General features: G+C 37.9%; 2 protein-coding genes across 5 annotated transcripts in view; both read left to right on the top strand.

Annotated features, from left to right (window-relative positions):
* The window catches only part of LOC109062653 (active breakpoint cluster region-related protein), a 174,215-nt gene extending 163,988 nt beyond the window's left edge, over positions 1-10,227 (top strand). For all 4 annotated transcript variants that reach the window (XM_042724845.1, XM_042724846.1, XM_042724847.1 and 1 more), the window contains 7 exons: positions 3,029-3,088; positions 3,173-3,282; positions 3,598-3,737; positions 4,529-4,663; positions 4,793-4,898; positions 6,086-6,236; positions 8,752-10,227. In XM_042724845.1, the coding sequence (XP_042580779.1) occupies positions 3,029-3,088; positions 3,173-3,282; positions 3,598-3,737; positions 4,529-4,663; positions 4,793-4,898; positions 6,086-6,236; positions 8,752-8,841 (792 nt within the window). In that variant the 3' untranslated portion in view covers positions 8,842-10,227. The remainder of the gene's footprint in view (positions 1-3,028; positions 3,089-3,172; positions 3,283-3,597; positions 3,738-4,528; positions 4,664-4,792; positions 4,899-6,085; positions 6,237-8,751) is intronic.
* A 1,151-nt stretch (positions 10,228-11,378) lies between these two features.
* Positions 11,379-12,702, top strand: LOC122137376 (nanos homolog 1-like). Its single transcript, XM_042723420.1, has 2 exons — positions 11,379-12,118; positions 12,296-12,702. The coding sequence occupies exons 1-2, from the start codon at positions 11,962-11,964 to the stop codon at positions 12,556-12,558; spliced, it is 420 nt and encodes a 139-aa protein (XP_042579354.1). The 5' UTR covers positions 11,379-11,961; the 3' UTR covers positions 12,559-12,702.
* The last annotated feature ends 294 nt before the right edge of the window (positions 12,703-12,996 follow it).

Here is a 12,996-nt window from a genome sequence, read left to right as displayed (position 1 = left end):
GATAACGTGGTTTACGGATATTTACAATAGTAAGTGTTTCCCTTTTTTCTCCCAGTGTATTTTTGTGATTGATCCCATTTTCAAGATGAATCACCATGTGGCTGTTATTAGAGGGATTGTTTGAGGTCGTCGTGGACCAGAGCTCCTCAGAATCGCATTCTTACCTTTTCAAAGCGTTAGGATCAGGACACATAAACCCCATACTCAGGTCTGCACGAATGCTCTTAATTCAAAACATTTCAGAGCTGAGGAGCTTCTGTTGTGCAATCCCTGAGCGGTTCAATGAGGACATTGAAGATACAGTACCATTGTCTTGAAGACTGTTGGCCAATGCTGAGGGTGCTGAGAAAAAGTTTCTTCTCTGACCTTCACCCCACCTTAACATGATCATCCCGTCTGGCTTATTGGGGATCATTTGAGTACACTGTTAAAATAATCTCATAGACGTTCGTTTTGAGCTCTTTTATCCCAAACTTTGAGATTTCCCAGAGGAAAATGTGAGGTGAAATCCCTCAGGACATTTACTAAGAGTTTGGAGAAAAGAACTTGGACAGATGAGGTGTCTACAAGGCGAGAATTTGTAACGGTAAGCCCTTTAGCTGTATTAAAGGATTTTCTAGACATATCATGGCCTCGTTTGATTCCATAAATTTTGAATAAAGTACTGTAAGAAGCACCAGAAGGTTAGAGAAGGGCTCAAGTAAGGGCATGTGTAGCATAGATATTTAGGATCTTTAAGGCTATATTCACACTGCAGAAGAATATGATTGTTAGTGATGTTTGGAGTGATAAATGTTGTTATTTTCATTAACAGTTCATAAAAAAGTGACAACTACATGTTTTGACATGCGTAGGACTTAAAAGTTTATCAGAGGATCAATAAGTTGACTTTCACCTATATCTCCAGATCTTGTAAGTTATTCAGAAATACATTTATGATGATTTGAAAGCACATCTTTTATGTTGAGATAATTCTGATTTATTATGATTGTTATGATTGATGATGAGCAATTTTATTGTCATAATAAAAATTTTTAGTCTTCCAAATCAAAGTACAGAATAAAACATTAAAAATATAATTAAAAGAAGAATGTGTGTGTGTGTGTGTGTGTGTATATATATATATATATATATATATATATATATATATATATATATATACTGTATATAAAAAAAATAAAAGATATCATTGAGACCCCTGCAGCTGATCCTCATCTCTATGTCAAGGTCAATACATTCAAAGCATCTCTTAAAATATCCGAAAATATCAACATCAAGATTAACCTCAGAACCACAGTCCTCACTGCTGATCTCAAAATATCCATTTATTAATCTGTTAATTTGATTGGTGTAAACAAGTCATATTGGTTTAGCCGTGGGATAATAACAAGGCTGCAGCATGCCATAAATATCCAATAAGAATCTCATTATAGCCCTAATATGTGTATAAACAACATCAGTAATGATGATTGCCCACTAATTGTATTGAGAGAATTGATTTTAGTGATACAAGCTAATGCAGTTTTATGTGCTTGACGGACCTTGTCAGACATTCTCATAAAAAGCTACTCATCCTACGCATGTTTTCCTGTAAATCTTAATTTTATGGCAGATTTGTCAGCATGTGTGCTGTTTGTGTTCCCTCATACATAAGTCAACTTCATGTTGATTGTCAGTGAAGTTTAATTAAATGCATATGTGCAGGAATTGCTTTGGATTGAGTCTTAGTGTGCAATGGCACAGCATATCTAGTTGATTTCTAGTAACTGGATGTGGTCCAGATGGTCATATTGTTTATTGTTGTGTCTCTTACCTTTGGGTTTGATTGACAGATTAGTTTAAGAGTGGGGAGAGCCCTCCCTAGATAGCCCTTCCCATCATCCATCTTGTCTGTGGCATGTAGCATGGGAAACTGGTGTGTATGTGAGAGAGAGTGTAACTAAGTCTGCTCTCCTTAGAGAGTTGTGTGTTCATGGAAACAGCACCGATTTTGTCTAGAGTGATTTTCCTTATATCTTTATAGGACAGTAGCCCGAATTTACCTAAATATCATATTGTGAGTTCTTATGAGTTATGGGTAATACTAAACACTCTAAATGGCCTGATCTCTGAATATAACAGTTTTGTCACTGTAACAGCTCATTGAAGTAGTGATTCTTACTATGATTCATGTTGTGTTTATAGTGCTGTTTCAATGAAGAACGTGTTCATTATAGAGCTTCATTCAGGTTTGATTCATCTATGCTGGACTCCTGCTCTCATGCAGCAGTGCAATACAGTTAGCTTTACGGTCTAAATATGTAATAACAAGGGAAGAAATCTAATGTGAGTTTCTCAGGGTTTTTAATAGAAAGGACTGCCTGGGAATTTTTAGATAGAATAGCAAAATGATTTTGAGTCATCTTTATAAAAGGGGGTTGGGTGGGGGGAAAGTGTGGGGGAGGGAAAATAGAAATAAGATGCTGTTGTAGGTTTAAAATGTTCACATAAAGAGTTGGCATGTTGGCATTTCTTGTATCATCTGAAAATGTAAACTATATTATCATCACCTATCTCTAATCTCCTAAATGCAACTATAAGGCATTAAGAAATACTGAACTTTTAGCATAATGGTGTTTAAGCTGCTTTGAAGCCATGTGTGTTGTGAAGAGAGCTATACCAATAAATACATTTGAAATTGAACATACAACGCAGGTGTTTACTGATATATTGCTCAAAATATTGCATCATGAACCTGAAATACCTTCATGCACACTGATACTGTACTGAAATACTTAAAACTGTGGCTGTTCTGAGCCTCAGGCCTTTTTCGTTCTGGAGGCAATTTATTGGTATTCATTGTTGAAATATTTTTCTTAATTTAATAATAATCCAGCACTCTTGGTCTGCTGTAGTCTCTCAGCACTAACCTTTGACCTATGATAATATTCTCTGAGGCTATAGTGTTTGCATTAATATAATCGCATCATAATGTTCTGTGCTAACGATGAAGTAATTCTCACACTCATTTCTCTCTGTCTCTTTACAGCTGGACCCACAGACTGTGCAGTCCAAAAACTGGCATATGGACGTCATAGAAATGAATGGGGTACTAATTTATTTCCCATCAAACATATTGATACTTTTTGCATTATTCCCCTATACACATATCTAATTAATGGTTATTTTTTAGATTAAAGTGGAGTTTTCCATGAAGTTTACCAGTCGGGACTTAAGCTTGAAGCGGACGCCATCTAAGAAACAGAGCGGCGTGTTTGGGGTCAAAATCAGTGTGGTAACAAAGTGAGTGAAATCTCAAGCCTTAGACATGTTTTCTGAATGCATGTTATTAAACCGATTGTGAATGATTCATCCATGAATTTGTTTCTTCTTTTTTTTGACCTTGTAAAGTATAGCCTAAATTAAATTAAAAAGGAACTGGATTACAATTAGGACAGAAAAGTCAGTTTCACCATGACTTTAAACACTCAGAATGTACTGCATAAAAAAACACTACATCATTGTGGTGAATTTAGCCGTACTGAACAGCAATATTTGTCAAAGCCTGCACAGTTCCTCACGTACAGTACATTAACTTTGCCTGTTGTTGTTCCTCAGGCGTGAACGCTCCAAGGTGCCTTACATTGTGCGGCAGTGCATTGAGGAGGTGGAGAAGAGAGGGATTGATGAAGTGGGCATTTACAGGATCTCTGGAGTGGCCACAGACATCCAGGCCCTCAAAGCTGCGTTTGACGCCAGTAAGAGACTCTGAAGCAATTACACTTCACACACTCATCCAACTACTATACACCACGTGCAATTATTAGGCACGTTGATATTCTGATGATATTTTTTTCCAAACACATTTTACCAATTCCAAACCACATCAATCTTAATAACTATATAATACTGTTGATTTTGTATTTTATCATTTATAAGTGATATATAATTGTCCATGAAGGCTGGAAGTGAAAAACTTATATTCAGGTGTGCAGAATTATTAGCCATGTTTTCTTTTAAAGATAAAATGAGCCAAAAAGGAGGTTTATCTCAGGCTGCATATCAACGTGCTTAATAATTATGCATGCGGTGTATATGCAAAAGTGCAAAATGAGCCTTTATTTTTTATTTTGTGATACCTTGCGGTCAGATTGGCTGGGAAGCCAATTTGCGAGGTGGCAATTTGCATCAGCAATGCACACAGTAGTGAGATTTTCCTCCATTCGGTTATTCTTACTACATCTTATACAGTATTTTGCTTTGATTTCCCATCAGTCTCTGGTTATGTGAGGTCAGTAGAGGCCTGTGTCTTGAGTCTAAAAGCAGAAGCAGTGTTGTGGGAAAGGCCATGCAGAGGTCTGAGCCCTTCCAGCTGTCAGCTGACTCAATAAACACACACACAGAGTCTGTAGGGACTATCCAGAGCTGTACCTTCATGTGTTGCTCACTGTTATGTCATATGTCATGCCGGAAGCTTATTACTCAGCCTGCATGAGCATTTGTTATGATGGCAAATCATTTACTCTTTCTCTCTGTCTCTCTTTCTCAGATACCAAAGATATCCTGATGATGTTGAGTGACATGGACATTAATGCCATCGCAGGGACACTGAAATTGTATTTCAGGGAGCTGCCAGAACCTCTTCTCACAGACCGGCTATACCCAGCCTTCATGGAGGGCATTGGTATGACCTTCCACCTTCGATCTTTTTCACACTTAAAACTGCATCACCGTGTGATTAGTAGCAGAGTCATTTAGAATTAAGGTGATTGAAGTGTAATAACATTCCTCTTCGTCAAACTCTTTATCACAGCTCTCTCAGATCCTGCAGCAAAAGAAAACTGCATGATGCATCTGCTGCGGTCGCTACCAGACCCAAATCTCATCACATTCCTCACCCTACTAGAACACCTGAAGAGGTAAACACACACACACACACACACACGTTGGGTTTCCATGTTTTATGGACATAATGACTTATATTTTATACAGTAGAAACTGTATATTCTATCTCCTACCCCTAAACACAACCCCTCACAGAAAACATTCTGCATTGTTCAAAAAACATCTTTTCGTATGATTTCTTTATTATTAGTTTGTTTTCATAATGGGAACCAAACAATGTCCCAATGAGATCAAACATTACTATCCTTGTGGGGACATTTTGACATTTATTTCATTTAACAATACAGCAAAACAGCAATTTTATGAAATATCTAAATATTTTAAAAAGTAAATACATACATTTAAAATTTGAATTGTAATTCATGTGATGGCAAAGCTGAATTTTCAGCCGTCATTATTTTAGTTTTTAATGTCACACAATCCTTCAGAAATCAGTTTAATCTGCTGATTTGTTGATTTATTATCAATTATATGGTACTCATTTTTTCATTTAATTTAATAATTTCTTATGTTTAATATTTTTGTGGAAATCATTTGATAAACAGAAACACTAGCCCTAGCTGCTGCTTTTTTTTTCTTATTTACCCCATTCTTTTAAAAACATCATGGTTTCCACAGAAATATTAAGCAGTGAAAACAACTATTTTCTTTCTACCTTGAAATGTTTTTTGAGCACCAAATCATTATATTAGAATGATTTCTGAAGGATCATGTGACACTTAAGACTGAAGTAATGGCTGCTGATTAATTCCATCTTTTTTCCGGGAATAAATTACATTTTAAAATATATTAAAATGAAGGGAAGACAGGACTAACTTGTTGTTGACAGTGACTCTTTAAAGCTGGCAGCTTCACATGAACATCATAAAATACCCACGGTTCTGTTTTATTTTAGTCCGTGTGAAACTGCTGTGGCAATTCACACAAATCTCTCTGAAACTGTCAGTAAATAGCCATCAAGGCCTCGGGTTTATAAACACTGTCACAAATAATCTCTCTGGAGGCCTTATTGCCAACTCTTAACTCATTAACACATCACAGACACCGCACATGCTGGATTGAGTTAACAACGCTGCTCACTGTTGACACCTGCTGGCCACCTCTATACATCACACACATTCTAATAAACTGTGTTCAGCTTGATGATTGTTTATAAGATGTGATCCAGTTCTGTATTGGTGTTTGTTTTCTCTCATTTCAGGGTTGCAGAGAAGGAGCCGGTCAATAAGATGTCTCTGCATAATTTGGCCACAGTGTTTGGCCCCACTCTGCTGAGACCGTCGGAGTCAGAGAGCAGTAAGGCCCACATCACGCTGGCCTCTGACATCTGGTCACATGATGTCATGGCACAGGTCAGTCCTGGCTTAATACTCACTGCTCACTCAGTGGAAAGGACTCCTGGAGTCTTTCCCAGCATGGATATATCATAATATCAGCATAATGGGCTGTGTTCTGGTGTGTTTGACAGTTTGAAGATGCACATCAGCGCTCATCGTGATGCTGATGTGTTCTGTGATTATTCCGTTATCTTGATTTCCATACTATCAAAACACACTGAGCTCAGGTGGAGAGCACAGTCCTGGCATCTTCAGTTCACTCGTGTATTTATGCGCTCATGTGACAGCATTAGGGTTGGGAATTGAAAATCGATTCCGATTCCAGAATCGGATACGTAAGGTCAGGAATCGGATACTTGTTGTCAAATTAAAATTTCGATTCCGCCTATCGATTCCTATGCGCTTTTTTTTTCTTCATCTGTGTGGACCTGACCTAGCGATCTGCCAGGGCCTTGCTTGCTAATCTAAGCACTCCAAAGTTTGGCTACATTTACGATCGGATGCCAAAAAAGCTTAAGTATAATATCTGTGATAGCTAAACATGTTTCAAGAGAGGTGTCACCACCAACACGACAAAGCGATTTAATATAATAGATCATTAAAGTTTGTGAACACGATTCAAACACCAACGTGATTCTGTTCCTAAATTACAATGATTCGTCTGTTTCAATGTTGATCAATGTTGTGATCACTTGGTTCATCCGTGCAGCGTACGATGACACCAGTGTGATTTATACATTTAAATCTGCATTCGCGCTGCCGTTGACCTAAAGAGAGCAGCTGTCAACTGTCATGAATGAAACAGCTTCACAGTCTTTTCAGCCACAGTATCATTATTTCTGTGTTACAAACATTCAAATCACAGATGTACTGGGATAAAAGTTTATAGTTCAGATATAAACTCTGATGTGTACGGTAGTGATTAAAATGGATTAAATCACCTTTTGAAAGTAGTTTGACACTTTAAATGAAGATTTGTCGATTACATTATTACACCAGTAGGTGGCAAAAAGTGGCTGTTAAAATGTAATCGTCTTTTAATCATACAAGAGATTCGTTCAAGAACGCTGATTCATCCAGTAATGAAACGTAAAAGGAGGATGAATCATTTATTCATAAATTACATGTGATTTTGTTTAGTTGTCTAATGTTTTTTCTTCAGAATTATGAGAACCACAACTTCCAATGAAAAAACAAAACAAAAAAAACTAATTTTATCCAGAATCATGTAGTTCTATTCTGCACACAAACAGCTCTTAAAGAGTCCAGTTTTTATGTAGCCTGTTGATTTTTGTTCATGGTATTCAGCTCGAATAAATGGACACAGGATAAATGTTTGATATTATTATTTAATCACATTGGAATCGAAACTGGGAATTGAAAAGAATCGGAATTGATAAAATTCAAATGATACCCAACCCTAGTCAGCATGTTTATTGTGTGAGTGGATATGAAGAGACTTTTTGACTGTTGATGTTGGCTGTTATGGTTTGTTCATGATATATCAGAAACTGAATGGATGGCCTGAGCCAAACGTCTTAACCAGCCATAACATGAGCTGTTTCCACGGTTAACCAATTTAACGTGCGTGCGTGCGTATGTGTGTGTGTGTGTGTAAAAGATATACAAACACACACACACACACACACACACAAGTTATTTTGGATAAAACTCTTAAGGGGAAATAACTTTGGAGCTCACATTTTCTAATTCTTATTTAATACAGAATAATAATTTATAATAATCATGTGGAACTTATACAACAACAACAACAATAATAATAATTGTATTAATAAAGCTACTACAAATAGTTCAGTGCTTTCTTGCTCTCAATGCTAATTATTGTCATTGTTATTATTATTTATAGTTTGGAGCTCATTATAACTACTACTACTACTAATAATAATAATTGTATTATTACTGCTACTACTACAATAATAATAATAATTTTTTGTTATTATAATAAATAATGTTGCCTCTGGTTAGGACACAATGTTTTGCTCATTCCCTCTTCTTCAGTCACTACTAAAGGCCTGTTTGCACTTAAGACAATAACAATAAAGATGAAGATAAAGGAGTTATACTTTTAAAAGTGTTCTCAGTATTAAAGAATAGCAGAGACCACACCACAGCTATAACGATAAAGGCACAGAAAAACGATATTGACACTTTCAGAATTATTTCTTCAGCTGATGAAAGATAAAAAACAATGACACCAAAATGAGCTCGAGAATTTAAAGAGACAGACGAGCATGTGCTTAGAAACAGAAGATACCATCCGCTGGTGTAGACAATTTAATAGTTATCTTTGTAGATTTCATTCTTATTGTGAACGGGCCTTAATTCTGAACTTCTATCATGGATCTTGCATGTTCTGTGCTAAAAAGTAGTAGTTTCCTTTTTTTTCTTTTTTTTTTACAGACTAAACTCACAGTGTCATTCATGCAGGAGTTAGAGCACCATCCAGTGGTGTGGATGAATAATGCTGACAGATCTCTGCATCACTGTAAATGCTCCTCTCTCTTCACAGGTTCAGGTATTGCTGTACTACCTGCAGCATCCACCCATTTCCTTCGCTGAGCTGAAGAAGAACACTCTCTATTTCTCAACTGACGTCTAACCCCAACAACAGACTCCCTTCCTCTCAAACATTGTCTTTTTTGTGTACAAAGCCAACTGTCCAGTGGGGGGACAGTGAGAGACTGTGACCACTCTCCCCAGTGTTTGTTGTCTCCAGTCATGTTCATGTGTAAAGGGAGCTTACGCTTCGCTCCAGCGCGGAGAAGAGCTGCAGCGAGAGGAGGACCATCTCTAGCGAGCCCAGGATTCGGCATCACCTTATACAGACATTGCACTTATCACACACGTGTCCTGCCAAACACAAACACACGTCCTACTACGTCAAGCACCTCGTTTACCGTCCCCTCCGAAGGTTCGTGTCTTGGGATGTAGGTTGGTCTGAGTTGCAGATGCATGCTGGGATGTCTGCATCCGTTGTGGCGTCTCCTCTAAAGCCCAGTTCAGTGATCCCGGAGCTGGAAATCAACTGCAGATGCTCTCTTCCCGAAGAGACGTTCTAGTAAACATCAGCATTTACATGTTTTAGAAATATTTTTTGTTTGGTTTCAAAAACTTTTGTGCATGTGATAATGAGGACAGTGAGCTGTGAGTGTGTGTGTGTGTGTGTGTGTGTGAGAGAGAGAGAGAGAGAGAGAAAGAGCAAATCCATTAGTTCAAAATACATGTCTCATGCTGTGAGTGTTTCCTTCTGGGGAAAACATTGAAATCCCAGACCTTCCTTGTCCAAGTACATCCAGGCCAAAAATCGCCCTATTTATTATGAATATATACTGTTAATTGTGCCTGTACAGTTCAGTACACTTTGAGACTCTCTGGAGTCCTTCATTTTTTTATTTGTTTTAACTTCCTGTCAGTATAGACTTGATTATACTGTAGAAGAGAGAAACTAACTGTTAAATCAGCCAGCTTTTGGGACAAGTATGCATTGTAGTGAGATTATACTTGGGAAAATGCAAAACTATGTCTTGATTTGGAGAAAAATCATCTCCTGTCATCTTTGCAAGTTGAAGTGTCTGGTGATGCTTCAGTTTATTCTGTAGAAAGATCTGTGTTATTTGCCCTTTTTTGCATGTTCAGCTTGTCAGATAAAAAGTGGCAGGATAACACAAAGGTTCATTTTCTTCTTTGTATTTTGATTTTATTTAATGATTAATATTATTATTATTATTTTTACTCCACTGCTGAAGACCACTGGCAGAGCGGAGGGAAGAATGAAACTTTTCTTCTATAAAGCCAGTGACATACTTCATAAGCACTGTTAGATTGCAGACTATTTGATATTTTAATATAAAGGGAAATTAAAAACTGGTGTATTTTATTTCTGTTGGAAGGATATTGAGTATGCTGTATTAACAAGGGTAAATGTTGATGTGACCTTTTTTCCCCGTTTTTAGTAAAATAAATAAAAGTACATTGAGCACAGCAAGTTTTTGTTTTATTAAAAGGTCTGCTTGAAATCAAGTATCTTACATAGGTGGGGTGGCTTTACAAGCGTGAATTGTTGGATAGAAGGAACAGTAATCTATGCATAGGTGTAAAAACGGATATAGCATGACATATGAAAAGCATCTACAAAGCCAGGTACCGTATGGCCACATGCTCAAGCAATGCTACATTACATTCACAGCTTTATCACAAAGTTATCAAATATTTTCAGCATGATTATGCTTCTGTGTGAGGTCCAAACAGAAATATTTACTGAAAGATCTGGACTGGCCTGCACAAAACCTGGACAGGAACCGGACTGGATGAATTAAAGGAGCAAGTCAGATCCCATCATTCAGTGACAGAGATTGACCCCACCGATGGGAGCAAATCCATACACCCATGATCCAGTATCTCATTAAATGCTCAGTAACCACATTTGGCGTTGCTGTATTTTAGTAAAAAGGATTTCATTAGCTCAAATAATTAACAAATAGGTAGCACTTAATTTTTTTGTTTTAAACACACAGGGACAGTTGTCACATGGGAAAGTTGTCCGTATCTAAAAAGGGTTTTTTAATCAATAGTTCATTTACATTTATGCATTTAGCAGACACTTTTATCCAAAGTGACTTACAGTGCATTCAGGCTATACATTATTTTTTTACCAGTTCACTTACACAAATGTGTGTTTCCTCTAGCAGAGGTTTTGTATGCTTCTTTCAAACATCCAGATCTAAATCCTCTTAAATTACAATCATGTTTGTGAGTCATTTAGTCCATTAAACTAAAATTACAATATCATCATATTTCGTTTGGGGTATGGGGTAACAAGTGAACACAATAATACCACACTTACATGGTCTATAGGCTATATGTTTTATATGTTGTTGAATATTTTTTGTTTGTTTGTTGTTTGATTATAAACTGTTAATAAACAATATGTGTGTGTGTTTTATAATTTCTAATTAAGATACACATTATCTTTTTTTATATAATCAAAGTTGGCCCAGCCTGGAGTATATGATCTCAGAATGTTTATTGGTATACAGTAGTCAACATTTGAAGTGGATGTTAGAAAGTTAATGTTAGTTTTGCTAGGACAAGAACGCAGTTTGGTTTTAGATTTTCGGACAACTTTGATGAAAGGTTTTGATCCACTTCAAATGTTGACTACTATATCTTGCAAATAACATATGAACTAAAAAAGGGGGGAAAGACAACAAAGTCAATGAAGAAAAGAAAAGTAAAGTAAAGAAAAGAAACATCTGGAAAAGGCAGTTTACCTGAATTCACCCTATAATTTAAGTATACCTCTTTTTAGTCTAAAAGAAGTATACAAATAGCACAGCTGAATAAACTTTGTTTTTGTAAGGGTTGTTTTGTTTTATAATTCTTTGCTTACATTTTGTGAAGCTGTTTACTGGTAGGTTCTGGCAACTTATTTCTAATAGCAAAAGTTGGCATGTGCTAGTTGAAAATGTTACAATGTTTGCACGAGACAGACAGACAGACAGACAGCAGCGCTCACGTGGTCTCCGTCTGGCACGTGCCGCTCAGTAAACTACACGATCACAAACAGGAGCACGTGTGTGACCCTAGTGACCTTGCGACGACCTCGGTCAAGCGTGGGCAAGGGGTTCATCGCCCCAGACAGACCACATTCCTGTCTGGAGTCTGCTGTTTAAATAGCTCGGGATGAAGACGGGTGACACACACCTGCCTCAAACCAGACATGATGCAGTCCTCCTCTCTGCCCGAGCGCGAGAAGAGCATCCCCGCAGCTGACGGCTGTTTCCTGATGCGGCGGGACTACATGCACCTCCGCAGGACCCTGACGCAGCTGCTGGAGCATCGCGACGGAGAGCAAGCCGCGGAGAGTTTCGTGAGAGCAGGTGTTGTGCCGAATTCTTCACCCCTGCCAGATTCTGCATCCCCTCGTTGAAGTCGCTACCTGATTGCCTAATCCCAACCCCACCCCTAATCCTAACCCCTCCCCTACACCTACTCCTAAACCTACCAATACCAGGGGGTGCATAATCTGGCAGGGTGCAAATTTCGGCACTACACCGGCTCCAGCAGCAGCGTCTCCAGCACCTCCGGCTCCTCCAGCCGAGACCTGCGTACCCCGCGGGACTCCTGCGGATTCTGCCGACAAAACGGAGAGACCCCGGTGGTGTACATGAGTCACAGACTGAAAGCCCGAGACGGACGGATCCTCTGCCCGATCCTGAGGAGCTACGTGTGTCCGTTCTGCTCCGCCACCGGAGACTGGGCGCACACCCGCCACTACTGTCCGCGGAGAAACACACCGGAGACCGGCGACGCGTGAATCCGCGGACTCCGTCAGGACTGTACGTCTGGGTTCGACGCTTGTTGGGAAAATGTGTTCGAAAAGTTGTTTATATGTTAATGGTTGAAACGTGTTTTTTATGGTTCATTTCAAAATAAAAATATTTTTCTAATGCATCAAAAACAGGTTTGAGTTGTATTTAAATCCGTTCCTCGTTAATATGATTTAGCGTTTAGTCATATAATAATAATCTGTTCCATAATAATTATGATCCAAATCATAATCCAAATTTAATATATTAATGAAAAACAACAAAATCAACACATGCTGAATTGTAGAATTTTAGGGTTACAAATATTACAAATTTAACAGGCTTCAGTTTAACATTTGATTTAAATAAACAGGTTTGTCTCTTGATTCCTGTCAGTTCCCAACAAGTTAAGGAAAACCTTTTCAGGTATTTGACTTCTTTGATTT

Source organism: Cyprinus carpio, chromosome B5 (assembly GCF_018340385.1).
Source record: "Cyprinus carpio isolate SPL01 chromosome B5, ASM1834038v1, whole genome shotgun sequence".
NCBI lineage: Eukaryota > Metazoa > Chordata > Actinopteri > Cypriniformes > Cyprinidae > Cyprinus > Cyprinus carpio.
The sequence above is the reverse complement of the archived record's forward strand: the minus strand, read 5'-3'. Positions and strand labels throughout refer to the sequence as shown.